This window comes from Coenobita brevimanus, chromosome 75 (genome assembly GCF_032717465.1).
Source record: "Coenobita brevimanus isolate Jiangsu-jjx chromosome 75, ASM3271746v2, whole genome shotgun sequence".
Lineage (NCBI taxonomy): Eukaryota > Metazoa > Arthropoda > Malacostraca > Decapoda > Coenobitidae > Coenobita > Coenobita brevimanus.
In genome coordinates, this window is record NC_137028.1 from 14,423,749 (window position 1) to 14,451,248 (window position 27,500).

The 27,500-nt window shown below is 42.5% G+C and overlaps 1 protein-coding gene across 3 annotated transcripts in view; it reads right to left on the reverse strand.

The window, feature by feature from the left end:
* Positions 1–27,500, reverse strand: part of LOC145408045 (glycine receptor subunit alpha-4-like) — a 346,130-nt gene that overhangs the window by 16,012 nt on the left and 302,618 nt on the right. For all 3 annotated transcript variants that reach the window (XM_080278843.1, XM_080278844.1, XM_080278842.1), the window contains exons 7-10: positions 27,437–27,500; positions 13,734–13,963; positions 12,043–12,207; positions 6,493–6,657 (exon numbers count right to left, since the gene is read on the reverse strand). The exon at positions 27,437–27,500 is cut by the window's right edge and continues 71 nt beyond it. In XM_080278843.1, the coding sequence (XP_080134969.1) occupies positions 6,493–6,657; positions 12,043–12,207; positions 13,734–13,963; positions 27,437–27,500 (624 nt within the window). The remainder of the gene's footprint in view (positions 1–6,492; positions 6,658–12,042; positions 12,208–13,733; positions 13,964–27,436) is intronic.

Sequence of the window (27,500 nt, forward strand, 5' to 3'; positions counted from 1 at the left end):
TCTGCGGCAGAAGAATAACCCATCAAGTGTGAAATTTAACAACATGAACTGGATCTGATATAATCCTTCCAAGGACACAAGGGAGCCATTTATTTTCAGCTTTGATGCCATGAATGGTAGTGATAAACTCAGTGATGATCTTGTTGAGCTGGAGGTTAAGGAAGATTTTTAAAATGAAATTTGAATCAATGCAGCTAGACATCTTTTAATGTGTTCAACTCGAAACGTTGCCATGGTTAGCAACGAGAAGTCTGTATGTTTTCGTTCCATCTGTGTTCATCTACCTGTGCGAGGAACGCATATTGGCGCTTCTCACATCAAAACAGTGCTGGCTGCCCCGAAGATATTGAATACGGTGACCAAGTTGGGTCATATATCCCACTTCCTTGTTCAAATAAATAGTTTTCAAAACTCACGTTAGTAGCAATTTTCATGTTCGTACTCAGTCCAGAATTTTCTTTCAGTAATAACCTATACAAACAACACTACATTCATTTTGAAATTATCCCACTAGCACCAATCCAGCCTGCTGAAGATTGGTGTGTGGTAACACACACACACACACACACACACACACACACAAACTTTCTCTCTCTCTCTCTCTCTCTCTCCCGGAGTAATTTAATCAGCCTTAATCACCTACTTTGCCTTATTATGCCCTCCGTCCTGCAAAATAAAATAATTACCCCTTCATTTCATTCTGTCTCTTCAAAAATTAGAATAAAAATCGTGGTTAATTTTTCTACACGGAGAGCATGAAAAACTGAGCTGGACTGGAGGGTATTTGTGTGTGTGTGTGTGTGTGTGTGTGTTGTATAGCTATAGATAGATGAATAGACAGGTAAACATTATATATATACTGTGTGTGCATATATGTGTGTATATATATATATATATATATATATATATATATATATATATATATATATACACACACACACACACACAGTCGCGGTCAATAATATCTCTACAAGTCTGGGATTCCTAACTAATAAAGCAAGATTACAACCTTTCTGCCCTCCTGAATAAGGCTGGATAGTTTAATAAGCTCTCATTATCATTTGATTAAACTGGCAGGCATTGTGAACGAACTATTGTCCGAAAACAGCTGAGTTCACAGGTCTGCGATACAGTGGGTGGAATAATGTGTAGGATATGACAACAATTATGAGGTGAGGTTATTTTTAATAGCCTATACCCAGCTGAACGGCCTGAAACAAGTTCTTAACCCCTTCACTCCTATCGTGTATATTTCACTGCATTTTTGCTATGCACAGTCGATTTCGTTCCGTTTAAGTGAGACTTTTCTAAATGTGGGGACTATACAGTATATAGCCTTTTAGGGTCTACTAACGTGAATATAATCGTCGGTGGGAACAGACATCCTTAGACCGCAAGCGTATATAGAGTTCAGACTTTTGTATTATTTAAGTACAGTATTCCTCCTCCATTTACAAAGGTAGATAGTTTAAGTCTGTGCCAACGTTTGAACTCAGCTGAAAGTATCCTCAACGGCATAGCAACTATACTCTGTTCATTTTATCTAGGCAAATAATTACCATCTTGAATTGAGATTACTACTAGATTATGATACTAGTCACGAAAAAGTGCTACGGAAAGGATGCAGAGCCACATTGTTGCCTTATCCCGCCACTGAATTAGGGGAATTAGGCTGCAAAATAATGGAAATCTCCTCCCATTTGAAGTGAATGAACTATAGTCACAACAGAAACACGTAACCCTTTGCCTGCCTGGATTTCTTTCCACTAAACACGATCGTCCGGTGTTAGTTTATATAAAATCCCTAGGTGTATTAGTACCATGGAAAGGGTTACTCGAGACAGTATTTCTAAGATTTTGATTGTTGGGAATTTTCTGAGGTGAACCAAGTCTTGCGGTGTTAGCTGGATTAAAATACTTTAATGCATCGACAGCAGCGGGAGGAGAAGGGGGGAAGTATCATAATGGGGTTAGGAGGAGAGTATATGAGGCACAGACAGTGAAACAGAAGATACTCGCAGAGGTAGAACACAGTGATAGGAATGCATGGCGGAAGCAAGTAAATGAGCGATATAAGTCGTAGACAGTGGAAGGTACAAATAATGAAATAATGAATCAAGATATTGATAACGGTCAGTCGTAGGAGATCTTTAAGACAGAGACGGTGAAAAAGAAAATATAGGTAGCCTAGACATTGATGGGACAGATATGAGGAACAGACGGTGAAGCAAAAGATACTGATGGTAGACAGTGGTGTGACAGATATGAGGCACCGACGGTGAAGCAAAAGATACTGATGGTAGACATTGATGGGACAGATATGAGGCACAGACGGTGAAGCAAAAGATACTGATGGCAGACAGTGGTGTGACAGATATAAGGCACAGACGGTGAAACAGATATTGGTAGTCGACAGACGGCGAAACAGACACTACTGTTATAGTCGCGGCGCACGACTCTGAGGTTGTCGTTATCGTACTCTGACAACCTACCATTCAAAAGTGCGTCCGAATTCGTATCATATTATACACGAATCATATTATTATGCACGAATATATAATAGGCGAATATTATTATACACGATCACATGCGCCTCATATTATACACGAAATCAGACGCACTTTTGAATGGTAAGTTGCCAGAGCCTGATGATAACAACCTCAGAGTCGCGCGCCGCGACTATAGTAGGCGGGGGTACGGTAGGACAGATACAAGGCACAGAACTTGAGGCGGAAGGTAATAATAGTGGATAGAGCGATGTTAAGACAGACACGAGGCACAAACAGTAAGACAAAAGACAGTGGTACAGTGGACATTGATATGGAAGGAGAGAAGCAAGGCACAGACGATAAAAGGTATACCACAGGTAGTAGACAGTAGTAGGACAAATACATAACACAGACAGTAAAACAGACGATATTGGTAGTAGACAGAGGTATGGTAGGACAGATACAAGGCACAGACGGTGATACAGAAAACAGTTATGGGAAATATTAGCGTGGCTAGTTTGTGGGCACCTACTCTAGTAAATCAGTGACGATCAAGAGACCCTGTGTGTACCGTATACTATAGTACCAAACCAACCTACAGTAGGCATCCAATCGCTCATTACCCCCCCCCCCAATTCTCCTCTTGCCGCTCCTAACCCCCCCTCCTTACCGTCCAATCAACAACGCCCACTGATCCTCTTTTGTTTTGCCACATATCCAGGCAGCCACTCAACGCGTGCGCCATCGGGCCCTTCGGGAGTGGGATTATCTGTTTACCCTGAAGAAGATCATTTCCCTCGAGGCGGTGTATCAGCCAATCAAGAGAGGGGAGGGGGTGAACGCAGGGAGGAGGGATGGGAGATAATGAGGACACGGGGTGGGAAGCGAAGGGAGGAAGGTGGAAGGGAATGGTTGGGGGACTGGGGAGAGAGAGGACGAGAGAGAGGGGAGGAGGTAGACAGAGGGGGATGGATGTGGAGAAGAGGACGAGGAGAGAGGGTGGATGGTGGAAAAGGGGAGGGAGTAGAAAGGGGAAGGGGGGCCGAGGGGCAGGGGAAAGGAGGTAAATAGGGGAAAGAAGGGGGGAAATAGAGGAAAAGGATTAGTGGAGGAAGAGGGATGGGAGAAAGAGAAGAGGGAGAATGCGTGTGGGGAAGCAGGGGGGGGATTAGGGGAGGAAAGGATCTATAGGGGAAAGGAGGAATGGGGGTGGAAGAGGAGAGGCTTGACGCTGGAGGGAAAGAACAGGGGGAGGGGAAGTATGCGGGGGGGACGGGGAACGAGGAGGAAGCTAAGGCAAGGAGGGGAGTGGGGGGGGGACGGGGAGAAAGGAAGAGGAGGTGGACGTGGAGAGGAAAACGGGGAAGTGTGGAGGTGATGCGAAGGGGGAGGGGGAGGGGAGCGGGGACGGGATGAAAGTGGGAGGGAGACGGGGAGGGGGAGGTTTGGCCTTACGAGACTGATTTTCATTGCTAAAGAGGACTTCGTAACACTTGTTCCTTCGTGATTTATTTTGCACTTGACATTTTAATAACCCCTTATATTTACTTATGCACACAATTTTTCGCAGGCACAACCAAAACTGTCATTCACCTGATGATTTTGTAACAGGGCAATGTTTAGTCTAGACAGTCTTCAACCAAGGGACTTTGCCCCAGCTGAATAAAATCGTCTTGCAGTAGCCTGATTATAATAACGTAGTGCGTCAATAGATTCCCCCCCCCCCAAAAAAAAAAAAAAAAAAAAAAAGGATGATAGGCAAAGTTTACAGCCCGGCATGAGGTACTGCGGTAAATGCCTGTGGTAACTGTGATTTGTTAATACAGGAGGAACAAGGAATAGAGAGTGCAGGACCTTCCATGTCTCTTGTTCTCCCTGTAAAGTAAATGTGAGTTACGACAGGGAACTGATTGTAAGTGTGTTTGTGAACCCAGTTGGCTGTCGAGGAGGGGTGAGCCCTCCCCCCCCCCCCTCTCTCTCTCTCTCTCTCTCTCTCTCCTCTTCTCTTTATCTATGTGTCTGTCTATCTGTCCAACAGTTAATCAGTTAATTTGTTTATCTACTTATCTTTCTATCTATGAATCTATGCCCATCTAATGCATCTCACCCCATCGTTTCAGTAGTATACCTTAATTTCTTTTCTTATTATATCCGGATGACTTCATTCAGCTCTGAAGAATCTTCTCGAACTGGTTGGGTTAGATACAACCTCATTAACCCATTCAGAACAAAAGATCTTTTTTAAGTAACATAAAAATATCTAAGTAGGAAGACTCGCAGTGACCAGGTTAACACTAGATGCTGGTGGTAGTGAAGTTGTCTAGGACACAAGTCGGAATGAAGGTCATGTGTCAGACGCACATCGATTCGTATCCCCAAGGGGTGGCTGGAGGTTTTCCGATCGTGTAATGCCACCAGGGACGTGGCCTGGTCACCTAACTTTAAATGTTAGTCTAACGTAGCCTCGCCTCGAGTTCTCACACCTGCCAGGGGTAAAACGGAACTGGATAATTCCGTTGGTCGTCAGATTACGTTGGAAAACTTTTGCAGCACAAATTAATTAGGTAATTAAAGTTTTCGACGCTAAAAGCAGACGAACTGATGACAACATCCAAAACTCCATGGCTCAAATTTCAATATTTCATGCTGTAATAGAAAAAAAAAACTCAGCTCCTCCATGTTTCAGTTTGTCAGAATTTTCAACAAGACTATCGCAAAAAATATTCAGCAGTAAACAACTCAGTCCACCACCATCTCTTAAATATGCTTGGGGTATTGTTCTCATGTCCCGTCCCTTGCAAAATCCGCTTGCCCGAGATTCGATTTGCCGAACAGATTCCGTACTTCCCTACCCGTGTGCAGCTGTTGACTTCATACTGGGATACCATTCGCCGAGGGATTGGTTACTGTTCTCGTGTGTAGGGGGGGGGGAGGGGCTCACCACATACAGACAGCCCTTGTAGGTAGGATGGAGAAGGCTTTCCTCTCTCTCTCTCTCTCTCTCTCTCTCTCCCTCCCTCTCTCTCCCTGTGCTTAGGTAGAATTAGCAGCCAAATGCAAACACCCTACAAGAATCCGTCCCTCTTACCGATAAATAAATAAGTAAATAAATAAATAAAAAGAAATAACACAGTGCCTTTTGTTACGAGATGCCTGCACACACAGTATTTAGAAGATTGGAGATCGTAAGTAGGAAGAAAAACAGAATGAGGAGACTGTACCAGAGGCGGCCAGTTGTGCAGATGAAGCACTGATAATACACGTACCAGTTAAGTTCTGTTTTAGAGGACAAGAAAGAAAAAGGATTGACAGTCTGTGAGTAGACGGATGCTGCCTACCCTCCAGAAACGGGTAGACACAGTGGCAGAGATAGATTAAAAAACAGATAGATAGATAGATATGCAGGTAGCTAGTTAGGTAGGTAGGTAGATAGACCGATAGATATATTCATATGTATGCATCTGTCCATAATTATGCAACACTGCAGAGAAGACAAAGTATCACTGAGGGTTTCCAGCATACACCTTGACATGACAGACTGATTATTTTAGGTTAGGCCAGTCGACTAAGTTAGGTCAATGTGACTTTAGATTAATTTAAGCGACGTTAACTATAGGTAAGAGTAGATTAAGCTAGGTTAAGTCAGAGTAGGTTAAGTTAGGTTACTTGAAGTTATGTCAAATTAGATTAGATTAAGCAAGGTTAAGTTAGGTTAGATTAGGTTAGGTTAGGGACAGATGAGGTTCCTCAAGGTGGCTCGACGATACTGAGAATTGAATTAGGCTGGATTAGGCTAGATTAAGCTGAGTTAGGATAGATTATTTTAGGCTGTTAGATTAGTTTAGGTTAGGTAAGGTAAACTTAAGTTGGGTTAAGTTAGGTTAGGTTAGGGGTTGGGTTGGCTTGGATTGGGTTAGGTTAGGCTCAGCTAGATTTAAGTTGGACTTGGTTAGATTAGGTCAGTCTGGAGGTAGTAGGCGGGGAGAAAGGCAAAACAACCCACCTCTGGCTGACAGGTGGGCTTCCTCCCATTGGCTCGACGCTGCAGGGCGGGTGAGCGGCGGGGAGGGATGATGGGAGGCTCCTTGGTGGGCCCCCTGGCGGGAGACTCATCATACTCCTGTCGCTTCTGCCCGCTGACACTCTCACCAACCTTGCGAGAAGAGTCCTGCAAAGTTCATGTCATGATTATACCCTTCATTGCCATGTTTGTTATATTTTATATACCTTCACTGCAGTGGCGTCCTTTAGAGACATTCTGGCTCATTTGTGTATGTGTTACTTTAACTTTCATGTTTATATTTATTTTGCAACCTATACCAGTATCGATATTTAAAATAATGACTATATATATATATATATATATATATATATATATATATATATAGATAGATAGATAGATAGATAGATAGATAGATAGATAGATAGATAGATATAGATATAAATATAGATAGATATATATATAGATATAGATATAGATATCTCTCTGTTGCCAGACGCCTCAATCCCGTTTGGGGTGGCCACAAACAAATCGCCTCCAAGTCGCCCTGTCCCCCGCCATCTCACTGCCCTGCTCCCAACTCACACCCCCCTCTCTCATATACCTCTCCACCCCATCCCTCCATCTCATCCTCGGCCTCCCCCTCCCTCTTCCCCCTCCACCTCACTCACATACACTCTCTTCGTCAGTCTTTCACCCTCCATCCTCTCCACATGGCCAAACCACCACAGTGTGTTCCTCATAACGCTTCCTATCACATCCACATCCACACCACAACGCTCCTTTATATCCTCATTCGTCACCCTGTCTCTCCATGTGACTCCACAGGCTCCTCTTAAATAACTCATTTCCACTGCTCTCACTCTTGACTTGTGTCCTTCCAACAACGTCCAAGCTTCACTTCCATACGTTAGAGTTGGTATCACAATACTGTCATGTAGTAACTTTTTCACTTCCATGCTCACTTCCCTGTTTCTTATCACTGCTTTCAAAGAACCAGCAACCTTTCTTCCCTGCTGTACCCTTTCAAGCACTTCACCCTCCAAACCTCCATCCTTACGCATCACACTACCCAAGTACTTAAACGTACTCACATTTTCCAATTCCTCACCATCCAACCTCGCTGTACATTCACTGACTTCACCTCTCTCAAAGACCATCACTTTACTCTTCCCTACATTCACCTTCAGATTCCGTTTCTTACACACTCTCCCAAACTCATCCACCAAGCCTTGCAGCTCCCCTTCGTCTTCACTCAACAACACAGTATCATCTGCAAACATCAGTACAGGGAGTTTCCAAACACTATCCTCTCTCACCAGGGCCACTCCAACATCCACTACCCTACCTTGTACCTCTTTTATTACCCCATCCATGTACAGATTGAACAACCATGGAGACATGACACATCCCTGCTTCAACCCAACTTTCAAAGAGAAAAATTCACTTAGTTCACCATCCACACGCACTGCAGCCTTCGCACCATCGTACATACTCTTCACAGCATTCAACAAGTTCCCATCTACTCCATATATTCTTAACACTTTCCACAATCCTTGTCTATCCACCCTGTCATATGCTTTCTCCAAATCCATGAAAGCCGCATACAACTTCTTTCCTTTCTCTCTCTCTCTATATATATAGATATATATATATAGAGAGATATATAGATATAGATATAGATATAGATATATATAGATAGATAGATTGATAGATATAGATATAGATATATATATAGATATAGATATAGATAGATAGATAGATAGATAGATATAGATATAGATATAGATAGATAGATAGATAGATAGATATATATAGATAGATAGATATATATATATATAGATATAGATATATATATATAGATATATATATATATATATAGATATATATATATATATATATATATATATATATATATATATATATATATATATATATATATATATATATATAGATATATAGATATATAGATATATATATATATATATATATATATATATATATATATATATATATATATATATATATATATATATATATATATATAATACAAGAGAAGGGTTAGGTGTTCTGGGTTAGGTGTTCTATGCAAAACAAATTGCCGGAAAAGGCGTGCAAGAAAGCCCTCCCAGCTGACGAGAATTTGACTCTAGTTTTAACTTGTTCAATATGAGGTCGTATTTTAACTCTCAAGAGCCCAGGGTTGCTGCGCGTTGGATCTGGTGGGGAGGGTACTTAGCGTACCGACCATTCCCCTGTTGGCTCATAGTTGCGACGCTCATTAGGTCTCTACCTCAGGGTTCCCTTCGTATTAAGATTTGAAAATGATCCAAACTGCCACCTCTGGGTATCACTGGCACTAGAGGGTTAATTTTAATTTCTTCACTATCTTCAGCTCACTAACCTTAAGAAAAGTGTTCTGCAAGTCACCATATAATTAATTCTTTATCTTTTGTAGCAGCAAGACATCTTTTTTGATCATGTTAACACATGCGTGGAATGTTCAGAAGGAAGAGGTTAGACATAGCGTTCATTAACCCCTTCATTACTGGGGCGCTCTTTCAAGCTTAATAAAATCGTCTTGCTATCCATATACGACTTTGATCATTTTGGAGGAGGCTTCTATCCCTAAGCGAATTTTTCAGGGTTAGGACAGACTGCTACATGCCATAGTCTTTCATTCAGCTTTGGAGATATTTTTTGAATTGATGAGTTTAGATGCTGCGTTCATTTACCCCTTCATTATATGAAGTCTCTCCTAAGTTGAATAAAGTGGTATGAATATAGAGCAAGAATAAGAAAGAAATAAAACACCGAGAACTCGGACCCCGAGCTGTTGACGCAACAGGCCTTGTGCGCGGACTCACCATACAGCCTCCATGACAGGGTTCATTGTGAGTTGAAATGAGCCTAAATATAATCTAAGTCAACCCCATATGACCTTGATCCTTGACTTTGCTGACCTAATCAGTTCATTGTCCCTTCATACCGTATCATTGACAAAAGTTTGGTCGAAATCCGTCGAGGGTTTAGGAGATATCGCGCCCACATCTATATGACCTTGACCTTTGACCCCTTGACTTTACTGACCTAATTAGTTTATCGTGCCTGCATACCGTATCACTGTGAAAATTTTGATCAAAATCCGTCGCGGGATTCAGGAGATTTCACTTCCACAAAGATAAACCAAATCGACCCCATATGGCCTTGACTTTTAACCCCCTGACCTAGCTGATCTGGTCAGTTCATCATCTCCTCATACTGCATCACTGACAAAAGTTTGGTGGAAATCCGTCGATGGATTAAGGCAATATGACAACCACAGTACTGTTACGGACACACGCCTACAAGGATAAACAAAGTCGACCCCATATGACCTTGATCTTTGACCCCTTGACCTCGCCGACCTAATCAATCATCTCCTCATACTGCATCGTTGACAAAAGTTTGGTCGAAATCCGTCGATGGGTTCAGGAGATATTGCGTCCAGAAAAGTGTTACGGACGCATACACGCACCAACGCACGCACATACCCACGCACCTTATGTCTTCTCCACCATAGGTAGGCGGAGGCATAATTACGTCACGGGATTGGAGTTAGAACACCTTCATCACAAGAGGACTCCCTTGAGCTAAGAAAATCATCTGGCGGTAATAAAATAGTTGAGATTTTCATAGGTTTACGAGGATTTATTTTTGGGTTAATGGATTACCTCAGCTAAGAAAAATCGCCTGATGTTAGCTGGCAACTTCGGGAAATTACCATATTAACTCAACTTCTGCAATCAGGTGCCCCATGTTTTGTTTTAATTTTGCTTCCTCCAGCCAGTTACACTTACTTTAGGGGCTATATCTTGTTATGAAGAGTTAATCAGTGCTGTTGCTAAACTCCTCAAGTTCGGTCATTCTCTCCCGAGGTGAAGGGAAATGTCCATATATAGCAGGAATAAAATATAAACGTCATCGACTGAATCAGTGAACTTTTTGACTACTACGATTTCTCTCAGATGAATAAATAGCAGTGTGACGGATTGTACCCAGAATGAAATCCAAAGCCCTCATCAGTATTATCACTTATCATTCTCACTAACAGAGGGCTTTCTTTTACAGGTACCTGATGCAAGTCTTAATAATATTCCAAAGTGCGTCCATTTTTCTTACCAACAGGGAGCGTATTCATAATGGGTCATAAACAGTTATTGCGAAACAAGTCTCCTTGACAGTAAACTGGTATCACGGATCGTTTAGTTTTCCTCTTTTTTTTTTTTCTATTTATATTAACTCTGATTCGATTGTTCAGTGCTTGGTAGCTGTGTAAGTGAAGACAACCGTACAGTATATACAAACCATTCTTAAACACAACTTAAGTTTAAAGAGTTTATAAATACAGATCCAAACCATTTTACACAACTTGAGAAATCCCATTTGAACTGAAATTATCAGAAACAATCTCCATTAACCCTTAGACGATGATGATGTCAGCCAAGTTGATGTACTGCTGTTGGTGATGACTAGTTTATCCAATAACGAAGGCTATCTCCCCGCCTGATGACACACTCACTCCATTACCCGCCCATCTAACCATTTTAAGTACTAGTTACGTGGCAGGCTGAGTGGGCGGAGGCTGTGTAGGACGCTGATACACAAACTTACGATCATCAGCCAGTCGTAACTAAGATTTGCTTTTTACAGGAAGGACAAGGCAAGGAAAATGCAGAATAATATGATTCCTCACTGATGTGAATTAGATGGAAAAATTACACCTGCATCGGGCATTTGTGTTTATAGTGAGGATATAAACGTTTCGGCTAGACTTGAAGTTGAGGAGGATCCAAGTACGATCGAAAATGTTCTTTCCTAGCAATATATACATGGTGTCTGTATGAGAGTGCAGAATACTCTCACATCTCTTACTTTTCCTGCATATACTGGTATCATAACTCGAAGATGAAATAAACGTAAATTGTTTTGTGCCTCAACTCAGGCTTGTTACAGCAAACGCCTTACTATCGTGGGTTTGGAAGGCTCCCCGACACCCCTTCCTTATTAGTTCATTTTTGCGTACGGTTATTTCTCATTGGATTTCGTTTTCTTCATCGAAATGAAGATCAAGCCTTTCTTAAGTCATCCACCTTACAGTAGCAAAAACGTAAACAGCATATATGTATGTATGAAATGTGAGGGTCCGAGACTAGACACCGAAGATCTGAATATTTTTAGGATGAGGAGACTGTCTTTGGCGATAATACCCACCATTTCTAATATGACTCACTAACCATACCGCAAAATGAGAGTGGCTTTACAACGTGTCGGTGGGGCGTTATGGAAAATAGGTGAACATGGTAATACCAAATTCAGATCCACAAAAATATTCCTACAACAGCCGGAACCGAATCCGCGACAACAGTGTTCCCTGCCCACCGCTGTGTTCACTTCACCACACTGTCCTCTGTGAATCTCATCAGTTAAGTCACTTTCCACTCTCATATTACCTACAATAGGTTTCTACCTGCATCTCACCTACCATTTACCTATGATAACCTTCTGTCCTACCTGCTGTCCCATCTGATGACTGATCTGCAGCAGTGTCCGTGGCCTGATGCGTCTCATGGTGTCCGCCTCCTCTGGTACGTCTCCCAACACCACATTCACCAGGGCGTACTCCATTAGCGAGAAGAACACGAACACCGTGCACGACGACATGAACACGTCAATGGCCTGTGAGGAATGCATATATACTGTGTATATGTATCTCTCTCTCTCTCTCTCTCTCTCTCTCTCTCTCTATATATATATATATATATATATATAATATATATATATATATATATATATATATATATACACCTTTTTTCCTAGCTAAGGATGAGGTAACATAAGATCCAAAAACTAGTCAAGAGAAATTCCGAAAAAGGGAGACCTATCAGCAGCCTGCAATACGTTATTCTGTCGGTACAGTGAAACATAATATAATCCTTCTTGAAAATAGACTTTACCCTGCTCCTCCCCACTCATGAACTCTTACCTTACTCCTTCGCTTGACAGTCTGACTCACCCTCACCTCTCCCACACCCTCACCCTCACTCACATCCTGATTATCATCCAACCCTGACCCACACCGTCGCCCTTAACCCATACCCTCACCCTCACACTGACCGACATCCTCACCCTCGCTGTCACGCTAACCCCTCACCTTCACACTCACTTACACTCGTACACTCACTTACATCCTCACCCTCGCACTCAGTCATACCGCCGAATTCACTTTCAGTTTCCAGTTAACTTTCATTAGACTCTATTTCGACTCTATCCTTCAAACCCTCCACACATTTGGTCTTAAGCCTTGACCTCAGCCGTTTAACTCTTCACACATTCAGCCCAGACCATCACATTTTCCTCCAAACTCGACGCAAATATTCAACCCCAGACAATCAGATTTCTTTCCAGCAAACTGTCCTATTTCCCCAAACTCTGCATGATTTACAGTTCATATTCTACACACACACACACATACACACACACACACAATCTCGAAGTCCCTGAAGAATGTTTCCCGATATACACGATTTATACATCCAAACTCTACACGGCGCACCCCGGTAAATACTGCATGGCTTTTTATTCTCCAAACTCTGCTAATATTCAATCCTGAAATCATCACTTTGATCCATACAAACTCTCCCATTTCCAAAAACTCTCCAGCACTGACTTTTGATTCGATATAGAAGGGAGAGACTTATATGAGTTGGCGAGTTCCTGTAAACTTTGCGTGACTTACCCTCCATATTCACCATATATTCCACCCTAAAGCATCATCCATTTCCTGTACAAGCATTCCTTATTCTTTGATTGCTAGGATTATTTCAAATTGAATTAAATAGTCTAGTGTTATCTTCGTTAAAAGTTCTAAGTGTACCAATAATCCCATGAATTTAGTGACGTCATTTTTAGTTTCTTACCTCTAGCTGCAGAGGATTTTATTTAAATTAGGAAAAATCTCTAGTACTGAAGGGATCATTAAGGTTGTTTCTAATCCCCTGGTTCGAAATATGTAACCTAAGCCATATAAAATCATTCAGAGAAAACAAGAATATAAAAAAAACATTGCATTGAAGGGATTAAGAACCATAAGGTTACACGAGACAATTTTTGAATTTTTAGTCGGTAGAACTTCTTTAAGCAGAACAGAATCGTCTTATTTAAACCTTAATAATATTCCAGTGTACTAACTCTCCGCGACTAACCTTGATGTAGGAAACAGGAGGGAGTGATTTCTGGGAGTTAGCGTGCTGGGTGGATAGTGTGAGTAGCGAGGTGACCCCCAGAGTGACCCTGGCTGGTACCGCCTCGGGCCTGATCCAGAAGCTGATCCAGGACATGATGACGATGAGGCAGGTCGGGATGTACGTGTGGAACAGGTAGTAACCCAAGCGTCTCTTGAATGTAAAGACGATCTCCAGGCACGTGAAGTTACCTAAAGGATGAAACAGAAAATTGGGTTGACGTTGTACATTGCCCTACAGATTTTAAATAAATAGATCGAGATGCACGTGTGGAATAAACGGTAACCCTGCCGTCTCTTGAATGTGACTACGATCTCTAGGCACGTGATATTAGCTAAGGAACAAAAGAAAAGAAAAATAGATTGATGTTACGCGTTGCTCCACAGATATCACGACCAATTTCCAGACATATGAAATTACGTTAGGAAAGAAAAAAGATTAAATTAAGTTAACATTACACCTTGCTACAGAAACTGAAAATATATAAAGAATCAGATCAGGATGTACATGTGGAGATGGTAACCAGGCATGTGAAGTTACCTGAGTGATAGAGAAAAGAAGCTAACTGATCATCATCATCGTTACTGTCGCCACCATATACCACCCTTGTCATCAACACCGTCACCTACTGCCTTTGAAACCACCACTACCACAACAACAAACATTACATATGCGATTATCATCATTATCACCACCACCATCAACACCATTACTGCCACCAATACCACTGCTAAAACCACCACCACCACAATCAAAACCACAAGCACCATCATCACTACTACAACCATTACTACTACCATCTCGGACACTATCACCACTACCAAAACCACAATCACCACCATTACTACCATCTCTAACACCACCACCATTACCAGAACCACAACCACCACCAATATTATCACCACCAATATTATCACCATCATTACACCATCACCATCACAACCACCATTATTAACACATCAACTACCATCCCCAACACCACAATAACCACCACATTCAGTATTGCAATCACAAATACCACAACCACAACTACTACCGTCACAACCATCATTACTACCACAACTACCACCATTCTCAAAACCACACTAACCATCACGTTTAGCAATCACACCAACTACAACATCAACCATTACATTCTACCACCAATGCTACCTCTGAACAACTGCTCCAATCACAAATGTTAAAAATTTCTCTCTCTCTCTCTCTCTCTCTCTCTCTCTCTCTCTCTCTCTCCTTATCATCATCATGTTCTTAATCCTCCGTTTCCCACCACCACCACCATCACCACCTCCTCCTCCTCCTCCTCCTCATCATCATCATCATCATCATCATCATCAATATAATTAAAGACTCGCAGCATGGATTCAGACATCGTCGTTCATGCTTAACTAACTTACTGGACTTCTTCCATGATGTTTACAAATCATACGATGACTCAAGAGCAGTGGATATAATTTACCTCGACTTTCAGAAAGCATTTGACACTGTCCCTCACAAGTGTCTCATGAGAAAAATAGAAGCACATGGAATAAAAGGAAAGACGCAAAAATGGTTACAAGACTGGCTGTCAGACCGAAAACAGCGAGTTGTGATAAACGGAAAGGAATCCAAATGGCGTAATGTGATCAGCGGCGTTCCCCAAGGCTCAGTACTTGGACCGATACTTTTTATTATCTATATAAATGACATTGATGAGGGTCTAAATTGTAAAGTATCCAAATTTGCAGATGATACTAAAATAACCAGTAAAGTCACTTCAAAATTACAGTGGCAGCAGTTACAAAATGACCTTAATACTTTAGCAAGCTGGGCAGAAAAATGGCAAATGAAATTCAACACAGAAAAATGTAAAGTACTTCATATTGGAAGTAACAATGTCCATGCAAATTACAAAATGAACAATATTCAGTTATCAAGTACAGACAGTGAAAAGGATCTTGGTGTGATAATATCAAATGACCTAAAACCAGGCAAGCAGTGTACCGATGCGGTTAAAATTGCAAACAAGCTAGTGGGTTTTATTGGAAGAACTTTCGAGTTTAAATCGGAATAAGTCATACTTGCCTTGTACAACTAGCTAGTGCGCCCGCATCTTGAGTATTGTGTGCAATTCTGGTCTCTGTACTACAGAAAGGACATTGAAAAATTAGAGAAAATTCAGCGAAGAATCACAAAAATGATACCACGACTTAGAAACAAACCATATGAGGAACGCCTTGAAGAACTTAAATTATTTAGCCTAACGAAGCGCAGGTTAAGAGGGGACCTTATTGAAGTTTTCAAAATCATGAAGGGATATGACAACTTAGACATGAATAAATATTTTGATATAGACCGGTCGAGTCAAACCAGAAGTAATGGCTGCAAAATCATGGGAAAGCGATTCCACTCCCACGAAGCAAAATACTTCTTCTTTAACAGAGTTGTAAATATCTGGAACAGATTACCCTCAGATACCGTGAACAGTATCTCAATTGAAACATTCAAAAACAAATTAGACAAGTATTTGCATGAGAATCCTCAGCTGACTCTTTTTCTGTCCGAATAACTTGCTTTTATAGCTACGGTACATGTAAGTTCATGCCCCTTTAGTCTACAAGACACCCCGTAAACAATGTACCCGTACATAGTGTTGCGTCACGATATTATACATTTTCAATTTATTCAGTGCAAACAAAGCAATATAAGCACAGATTAGGATCTGCACAGATAACCCTGAGTTAATGGTCACTACTCTTACTTTCGACCTGTGATGGGCTGTGGATCACTGAGGGTCCATGTTAGTCAAGTGACCACCATCGGGATTTTTTTAATGTACCAGGGGTCACTGCTTCAGGATGAAGCTTGTGTACTTGTCCCTCATGGGAGAGTTCCTTGTCTCAGTGGAGCAAACGGAGCTAGGGCCTGATTGACTGCTGCCTACCTTAAAAGCGCCAGGCAAGGCTGCCGCACCACCCCTAAACATCCACACTGTGCAGTGTGTAGCTTCCACGTTATGTCCACAGACTTCCCATTAACTCAATGTACCGGTTTATAATGTCATGCCGTAACTATTATTTTATTTGTATACTTTCTCTTTCAGGTTACTCTATCGGGTAGCTTATAGATAAAGTATTATAGAATGTGACTTTTCCTTTCCAGTGTTTCCTATAAAATTTCCATGTCAGTTTTTCCATGCTGCATGGTGGTTTTTCTCACTTTTTCCTGGAGGGTTTGGTGGTGGGAAGAGCCTTCTTGCTTTACTATCCTTATCCTTCAGCATGTAGAGTTAGATCTTGTAGTCATAGTTTTCTCTAACAAACAGCCTCGAAAGGACCATAAGGTCTGTTGCTGTTTGCTTTCCTGTGTAATCCTGTGTAATCATCCTCCTCATCCTCATCCTTCTTCTTCTTCTTCTTCTTCTTCTCATATCTCTTGTCATTCCTCTTTCCCTTCTTCCTCCTCTCCTCATCTTTCTTCACCATTATCCACTTCCTCTTCCTCCTCTTAAGCCTCCTCCTCCTCCTCCTTCTCCTCTTCCTCCTCCTCCTTCTCCTCCTCCTCCTGTCTCATAATGTTTCTCCTCGTCTACTTCTTCCCTATCTCCTCCAATATCTTACTTTTCTCCTCCCTTTCCTTATCACCGTTTTCTAGCCATCATCATTTTCGTCTCTTACTCCTTCTCGTCCTCCACTTCCTCCCAATTTTCCTTACCCCTCATCCTCATCCCCCTCCCTTTTCTCTTCTTCCTCCCCCACCCTCCCCGTTTCCCTTCCTCACCTCTCTTCCTTCCCTCTCTCTCTCTCTCTCTCTCTCTCTCTCTCTCTCTCTCTCCCCCCCCCTTCTCTTATCTTCCTCCCCTCTTCGTTCTCCTCCCCCGCCGTCCCTCACCTTCTCCCCTCCCTCTCCTCTCTCCCTCCTTTGTAATCATTCTTACCCTCTCTTCTTTCCCTTCTGTTTTCCTCCCCACTTCATTCTCCCCAACCCCTCCCTTACCTTTTTCCTTCTCCCCCTCCCCCTCCCCCTCGCCTCCCCACTTCCCTCCTCTCTCTCCTCCTCGCCACACACGAAACAAAGAGAAACACTGAGAATGTGGGGAAAAAAAAAGTCTTTCAGTAAAATTTCAGTGGTTGAGATAAAACAGCTGTGATTATTGCTCTCTCTCTCTCTCAAATTACCTCCTTTCCTCCCTCCTCATTCCTCCTTCATCTTCAATTCTCCTCACGTATTACCTCTCATTTATCTCTCTTTTTATGCTAATTTTCCTTAAATCTCTCTCTCTCTCTCTCTCTCTCTCTTTCTCTCTCTCTCTCTCTCTCTCTCTCTCTCTCTCTCTCTCTCTCTCCTGTAATTAGATATTTTTAATTTTACTCCTAAGGCCGACATACTTAAAAAGGATCGTTAGGTCTGTGTGGTTGGTATAGCTCTTTGTCCATCCGTTGTGTGTCTCCGTCTTTCACTGCTCTTTCATCCCTGCTCTTTCTCTCAGTACCTTCATACCCTCTTATCCCTTCCCTCCCTCTTCTCCCTCTCTCTCCATGTCTCCCACATTTATTATTTTTCTTTCTCCCCCTCGTCTCTCCTAGCCATCTCTTCTCTTCCTCCTGCTTCCCCTCGTTTCTCTTATCTGGCTCTTATTCCCTGCCTCCGTCTCCTCCTCCCCTTTCCTCCCCCATCACCCTGTTCCCTTCTCTCCCCATACCCTGCTCTCTTTTTCTATACCTGCTTCCTCCTTTCATCCTCTCGTGTCTCTCTCTCTTTCTCTCCTTTGTCCCTCCTTCATTTCCTTCTTTTTTCTTCTCTTTCCACCCACTCTCCCTTTTCTCCCCAGCTCTTCCCTCCATCTCTCCCCCCAACTTCCTTCCCTTCATCTCTTTCATTTCCCCCATTCCTCCCCCTCTGTCCTCTCCCCCACCCTCTCTCCCACGTCTTCACAACTGTTCCCCCCTCCTTCTGTTTCTCCCTCATTTCTCCACCAATTTTCTCTCCCTCTCGCCCCCTTCGTCCCTCCTCTTCTCCTCTTTCCCTCCCTCCCCTTCTCTCTCCTACTATCTCTCTCTCCCTCCCTCCCTCCCTCCTTTCCCTCCCCTCATCTCCTCAAAGCTCAGACTGCTTCTGTGTTAAGGACCGTCTGCTGGGGTTTAAGTCTTTGCGTGCGCGTGTGTTGGAGTGCGTGTGAGTGCGGGCCTGGCTTTAATGAGAGAGAGAGAGAGAGAGAGAGAGAGAGAGAGCACATTATCTTGTCCTAAATCCTTTCACCGAGAAATTCTTTATCTTCCTCGCAACTGAAGTTCTCTCTCTTTCTCAGCTGATCTTAAACAACTGTAATTAGCAAGTTTTTTCCTTGATCTGAAAGCCTGAATTCCCTATAAGGGACATAAGGTCTGCTCTCTCTCTCTCTCTCTCTCTCTCTCTCTCTCTCTGATCCTATAAAAGTGTGACTTTTCTTTACAACAACACAGACTCCCATAAACTTTGCTACTTTTAGTCATTTCTCAACAAATCTCAGAGGAACTGCGGAGTGTAAATTTCTGGCAACATTTCCTCTCAAACACAGCAAAATTTTTCATCAATCTCGTGGCCTGCGTCGCGCCATGAAGCCAGGGTGAAGAATAGAGATGGCGAGCAAATGAGTGGGCGTGATGGGCCGAAATGCTGGTGGGCGATGGGGCCGGGGCAGGAAGGCGAACTCTGTATAAATAGGTGCTGTGGGATTGGTGGCATGAGTACAGTGAATATCTATTTCAAATAATCCTTAAAGACTGAGTGTGCTGGAAGAGGATCAAGAAATTGGTGTGGTGAGCAAAAGAAAGAGTGAAATGGAATGCAGTGTTTAGGGGGAGGGTTAAGATATGGGCGTGGTGAGCAAAAGAAGAGTGAAATGGGGTGCAGTGTTGAAGGAGTGGTTGAAGAAATGGTCGTGGTGAGCAAAAGAAAGAGTGATGTGGGATGCAGTGTTGGAGGGGGGTGGGGCTGTGGCAGGAAATCGTATAAACTGTTTGTTATAACTAGTGGTGTGAATGCAGTGAAAGTTTGTCTTCTAATATCCAATCAAGAGTGAAAGTGTCTGAGGGGGGTTAAGAAGTGGGAGTGTGGGACAAACAAAATGAATGGAATGAGCTTGAACTAGGTTTGGGAGGGGCTAGTAGAGTACACTTGTAAAAATGGGCACGGTAAATTTAATAGTCTGAGTGCAGCTAAGGTTTACTTCAGAATTTTTTCCAAGAACAGGACAAGGAAGAACCAAAACAAGCAAGTCAAGCCGGGGTGTCTCATTAGCCTTGCGACTTGCGACACAGGCGAGGCAGAGAATACAGTTAAACGTGGTCTTTCTACTCAAGCTTCTCTCCTTTCATCTTTCCCTCCCTCCCTCCCTCCCTCCCTTTTTCCTACCTTCCTACATCTCTCCCTCCTTCCATCCCTTCTACCTAACTCCTCTCTTTCTTTCTCTCTGTCTCTCCCCCTTTCTCCTTCCATCGCTCTCTCTCTTCTTCAGTACCTCCCTTCCTCATTTCTGTTCCTCCCTTCTTTCTTTTTACCTTTCTTCATTACCTCCCCCCCACCTCTTTCCTCCCATTCTTTACTCCGTTCTTCAAACGCTTCCTTCTTCTTTTCATCCCCAACTCCATTCTTCGATCTTTCCTTTCCACCTTCCATCCTTTCCTCCAATATTTGTTCCATCCTTTCTACTCAGTACAACCCTGCTCCCTTTCTACTTCGTTCCTTCCCTCCATCTTTCCTTTCCTACCCCCACCCCCTTTTCTCCCTCCCTCGCTCCTTCCTGCCTCCCTTCCTCCCTTCCTGCCTTCCTTCCTTCCTTCCCTCCCGCGTTCCTGCCTCCCTCCCTCCCTTCCTTCCTTCCTTCCTTCCTTCCATCCTTTCTTCCTTCCTTCCTCCCTCCCTCCCTCCCTCCTTATGTACATAATTCTTGTCATTTTCACAAGGTTTGCGTCAATTTAAGGCAGCGCCCTAATAAGGGGTTAGTGTTGGCGTCTCGTATTCATCCAGTTCGAAAAAAGCCTTTCTTAAATACACAGTTCATTTTTTATCGAAAATTCGATCATTTGCAGTGCGTGAAATGAGTTAACGCCATAGAGTAACAGTTCCATTTCCTGTCAACACTGCAGCTTTATCTTTGTCTGGCCGTGCTTACTGTTTTAGCGAATATTTTTTGATGCAGAGCATAATCATAAATAAATACCTTGCCTCCCACATGCTTAGCTAATGTCAGTTAACAAACACAATCATATGTATTTTTTCTAGGACACTGTTCTTTAACTTGCTGTGACATAGAAAACCCTGATCTACAACACTGGCTATGAGGTGGGTCACCCTAATGCTTTTGATAATGCCACTCCGCGGTAGGTAATTGGTCACTCCCGCCTTAAGAATTAAGAGTAAGTAACCTAACCTCAGGCCCTTACTCTTCTGACAGGGCACTACAGGACGAGATAACAGATAGAGTCAGGCTACGACAAGACAACTTTTAATCAGCTTAGGAAAGATCGCTGGTATCGTTCTTTCTCCTTAACGTTTCCAGCTGATTTCACGTAGCTCAGTGGCAGAAGACAGTGATGCAGCCTTACTTATCGTAACACTTCATCGTGACTAGCATCATTTTCTAGGGATGGAGAGACGGAGGTAGCAAGAATTTAGTAACACGTCATCGCAGTGAAAGGAAGAGAGGTTGGGAAAAGATAAGATTCTGTCGTTACAACGTGTATTAATAGATATGTGAATGAATATTTATACGCGAAAGAGAAACGATTCATATATTTGAAAGACAGCGCCCCTCCCCCATCTCTCTCTTTCTCTCTCTCTCACACACACACACACACACACACACACACACACACACACACATTCTATCCCCCCTCTCTCTCCTAGTTTAAAACAGTAATAAATATCTCCCTCCCCCATAAATAAAACACAAAACACTGTAAACATAAAGGCCAGGGAAATACCATCATCACTAGATAATTCAGAACTTTATCAATCTGCTATTTTAGGGGGCTGAAATAAGTTAATAAATAAGGTAAATGTGCCTCTCTCTCCATCTGATTATCTGTGTATCGATCTGTTTATCTATCACTGTCTGTCTGTTTGTTTGTCCATCTCTCTCTCTCTCTCTCTCTCTCATACACATACCTCAGACAGAAGTTACCCAAGGCCTTAAAACAACAGAAAACAACAGACATGCATCACCCCAGGCTTCTGTGATCTAAGCTGACACACCACCCAGACAAACCCTCTCGTCTTTGTCTGTCAACCTTTACCTTTCTGTTTTTTTATCTCATTATTACCGTCATTACGACAACGTTATAAATGATCGATACTTGGTAATCATAGACGCTTTATTCAGTTTATTGGAATTCTCGAGGTAGAAAGGTCAGACATGTGTATCGGTCTTTATTCTTGAGAAAAAAAATATCTAAATTGGTTGTCAAGAGGTAGGGAAGGAAAACTTGTAGAAACAGGAGATGACAAAATTTCAGAAGCAGGAGAGTATTTGGGATGGGACGAGATTCAGGGGTCTATACCCATTACCAAATTCCAACAACTACGAACGTGTTTTGAGTGCAGTGTGGAGTGTAGTAATGGACATAGAACTCTGAATCTTCTCCTATCCCAAATGCACTCTTGTTTGTGTGTGTGTGTGTGTGTGTGTGTGTGTGTGTGTGTGTGTGTGTGTGTGTGTGTGTGTGTGTGTGTGTGTGTGTGTGTGTGTGTGTGTGTGTGTGTGTGTGTGTGTGTGTGTGTGTGTGTGTGTGTGTGTGTGTGTGTGTGTGTGTGTGTGTGTGTGTGTGTGTGTGTGTGTGTGTGTGTGTGTGTGTGTGTGTGTGTGTGTGTGTGTGTGTGTGTTTATCTCTTGTCTCGGCACGTTTTCCATCCCTACATCTTAACATTAATTCTAGCATTTTTTTTTTTCTAATTATCTTTTTTAAAGCAGCCTACGTACCGTATACATATTAGTTATACTATAAAACAACTTTTAACTGTTTGATAATTGCTACGCTATTACTGTTACAGTATACGCAAAATAATTACATGGACTGGGACAACACGAATATAAAGTGTATTAGACAGCTGAAAAGAGATCTGAGTGTTAAAGAATGTTTCTTGGCGGTAACTCCCATACTGCACCTCGACTGCTGCTTCAAGTATGAAAAAGGCACATCCACAGTTGTTACGCAGCACTTTGATGCGTAACACGCTCGTGTACTTTTTTGTCGTTTTGTAGTTATGAATGATGAAGAAGAAAGAAAAACAGAATGAAAGAAAGAATGCAGGAAGAAAGAAGAAAAAGAAAGAACAAAATCGATATTTTTGCAACCCTATTTCGCAACTCCTACGATGGTAAACGGGGCTTTGCAAGTAGTCTGCACATATTTAGCTACGGCCTTTTAGTCAGTATGCTTAAGGCTGGGTTTCTCGAGCGTTTTGATGCGCGAGCTACTATATGTGCATGATGTCATATGAGCCAGGACCATCCTTGCATAGTACCGTAAGTGCTACCAGACTTTTTGATACAACAGGTTCATAATAGGTACACCGTGGGACAAGTCCTACCACTCCCCAGAGGAATAGTGATAGTAACAGTAGACCTTTCCTCTTGCTGGAAAAATGTGAATAAGGAAGGAGTGTTTGTCGTGAAAGTGACATGTGAAAGTGGCAATGGTTGTGTGCGTCAGAGTCCATAATACCATCAGATGAACCGAGAATATTAAAGGACATAATTACCAGCCCCGACTTCAAATGTCAGTACGGCTAGGGTTCTGTCCCTAGATTCGATAGACGGATATTCATGGAGGCTAATTAGACTGAAACCTCGGACCCATATCTTATGAGAGTCTTCGAAAAGTAAATAAATAAATAGCAAAGATTAAGAGTATACAAGGCACAGCAGTGCAATCAAATTTTTGATTTGTCTAAAAACATTGTTATTTGCGTTTATTTACATTAAATGAATGGAAAATAACAATAGTAATAATAAACTTTCGTTTGTCATTAATTAAGCTTTGATAAATGGAAAATATAACTGTATGTATGTATGTATGCATTTATGTTTGAATGTATGCATGTACGTATGTGTGTATGCATGTACCGGTAAGTATGTAAAAGGACCTCTAAGTAGAATTAGCCTCAGGCCTCAAATGCTGGATTCGGGGCACAAGCATCACGAGACTAGCACACTGCCCACTAAGCCACTGCAGCTCCTTGAGAAAGTTTTCGAACTAGAGGAGTCAGATATACACTTCATTATCCACTTTCATACGGGACGAGGTTCCTGAGCTGAACAAAATCGCCTGGAATTAGCAAAGAATCAGCCTGGAATTAGCATAGAATCAGCTAAGGAAGACATATCTGGGCTGAACTGTTTAACTGCAATATACGCGCATTTGATGAATCCACCCGTCACTTCACCACACGCTCCATATCGCATCCATTCACTCACTGCAAATTTCACACAGTTTGTCCTGGCACCTTGACGGAAACGTAATTTATTTTTCGTTCTCTTTGGATGGACGTTTTCGGAAAGCAGTCTATTTATTGCAGGTTTTCAATTTTGGTTCCCTTTTCTGCTTAAAGATTGCACCGCACACACACACACACACACACACACACACACACACACACACACACACACACACACACACACACACACACACACACACACACACACACACACACACACACACACACACACACACACACACACACACACACACACACACACACACACACACACACACACACACACACACACACACACACACACACACACACACACACACACACACACACACACACACACACACACACACACACACACACACACACACACACACACACACACACACACACACACACACACACACACACACACACACACACACACACACACACACACACACACACACACACACACACACACACACACACACACACACACACACACACACACACACACACACACACACACACACACACACACACACACACACACACACACACACACACACACACACACACACACACACACACACACACACACACACACACACACACACACACACACACACACACACACACACACACACACACACACACACACACACACACACACACACACACACACACACACACACACACACACACACACACACACACACACACACACACACACACACACACACACACACACACACACACACACACACACACACACACACACACACACACACACACACACACACACACACACACACACACACACACACACACACACACACACACACACACACACACACACACACACACACACACACACACACACACACACACACACACACACACACACACACACACACACACACACACACACACACACACACCAATTTTGCCAACAGGTGTCGCCAGCAGCCTCCACTTCGACTGCCCAATAAGTGAGTGGAACAAATTGGTCTCTATCACACTGTAAATACAATTGTTTCCCCTTCAACACAGTACATGGCCAGTCTTTGATGCTCTCTCTCTCTCTCTCTCTCTCTCTCTCTCTCTCTCTCTCAGTTGCCGTAGTATTCTTTTTCTTTTGCTCCTCTGAGCACGACGTGAGTTTCCCCATTAATACTGAGACCGGACCACCTCGTTGGGACCGTTAACCCCCCCCTTCTCTCTCTCTCTCTCTCTCTCTCTCTCTCTCTCTCTCTCTCTCTCTCTCAATATCCTTTACATAGCTGCGATATACGTGAACTAGGACATTGCATCTGAGCGGGGTGGGGAAAATATGACACTATGTCTTTTAATATCGTATAGAATAAATACTTTTTCTGTTTACATGTAAGACAAAAATAGGAGGAAAAGAATGATAGATGGATGGATGGATGGATGGATGGATGGAAGGAATAAAGGAAGGTAGCGAGGAAGGCACCAATATGTAAAAAAGACGGGGAAGGAAGGAGAGAAGGATGGAAGGAAGAAAAGAAGAAGGAAGGAAAACTTAGAGAGATTAGTGAAGATGAAGGAGGGCAGGGAGGGAGGGAGGGATGATTAAAGAGATGAGATGAGATGAAAAGAAAAGAAAAAATAGCCAGATAGAGATAGACAAATAGATAGATACACAGATAGATGGGTATACAATTAGACAGACGGATAAACAGATAGACAGGTAGACATACAATTAGACAGACAGACAAATATATAGATAGGTAGATAAACAGAGAGAGAGAGAGAGAGAGAGAGTGAGAGAGAGAGAGAGAGAGAGAGTGAGAGAGGGAGGGAAGGAGGGGGGACGGAGGGAAGGAGGGGGGAGGGAGGGCAGATAAGCAGTGATGGAAGACACAAGAGAGAGATGGAGGAGAGAGGAAAGAGGGAGAGAGAAATTTATGAGTGGGACTGTGTGAGGCAGAGATAAGTGAGTCTCTCTCTCTCTCTCTCTCTCTCTCTCTCTCTCTCTCTCCATATATATCTTGCCGGCGAATGGTAAATATATGTATGAGGGAGCAGCTTTCCTATGTTGTTCTCCTTACCAAAGTCTCACGTAATGCATACCTCACTCATAATCTACCCTTTAACGAAATCCTGCAACAGAGCAATAGGCCTTTTGCTGTTTACTTTCCTTTGTACTCCTCTGCGCTGCTTGTATTCACTTGTACTACATTGTGCTTATCTGTATCCCTTTGCACTCATGTGCTGTCTCTCATGGAATACATTTGAATACTCTTTGCCACTCGCTTGTACAGCCTTTGCATTCCTTTGAATTCCTTTGCATTCCTGTGAATTCTTTTGCACTCCTTTGAATTCCTTTGCACTCTTGAATTCGTAAACATTCTGTTGTACTGTTTTGCATTCCTTTGTAATTTTATACAATTCTTTAAACTACGGAGTACTCTGCTGTATTCTTTCACACCACTTTGTCCTCATCTGCTCTGCTCATGTACCCACCTGTGGAGTAGACCCGACTACAGATAACGATGTGCTTGGGTATTTTTTGTACCCTTTGCATTTTTCCCCACCCGCTCAGGGGCCGACATATAAACGCCAATGTCACTGAGTTACTGTGTTACTGACCTATTAAGCAAACACTTTGGATTAGCCTATTGTGGCTTTCCGAGAGACTCCAAGACAGTTACAGGAGCCCTCCTTGGACTCCCCCCCCCCTTGATGTCTCCCAGGGATTTGAGACATATTAAATAAGATTATTAAGTTCATTTCTTATAATTTTATTAAAAATCTTTTTCAGTATAAATCAGATTCATACAACAGCCCTTATAGGGTCGCTTTAGACTCTTCTTTGGCCAAGAGCCTCCAGCAGTAAAGAGCTTGGCTGTTTTGTTTGTACTTCATTGCCCGTCTCTGTCCTCGCCTGCAAAGCACACTTTTGCCCAATCATCAGGGTACTTCTTTGTACATTTCTGTAATTCTTTGCACTCCTTTGTACTCTCTTGCACTAATCTGAGGATCCCTGTCAGGTACAAAATTCCCTTGTACCCTTTTACATACTGTATAGACCCCCTCAGACTTTCTTCTAACCTGTGAAGTAAATCTGAGTACAGTCCTTGGTGTACATTTGCACTTTTTGTTTTCCATTGTATTCCTTTGCACTAACCTATTGGAAATATCTGAGTACAATCTCTGGTATATGTTTCCGCTTTTTGTACTCCTTTACACTATCTTGTACTAACCTGTGGAGTACACCTGCGTACAGTCGCCGGTGTACTTCCTGACCAGGTCCAACTGCGGCAGCTC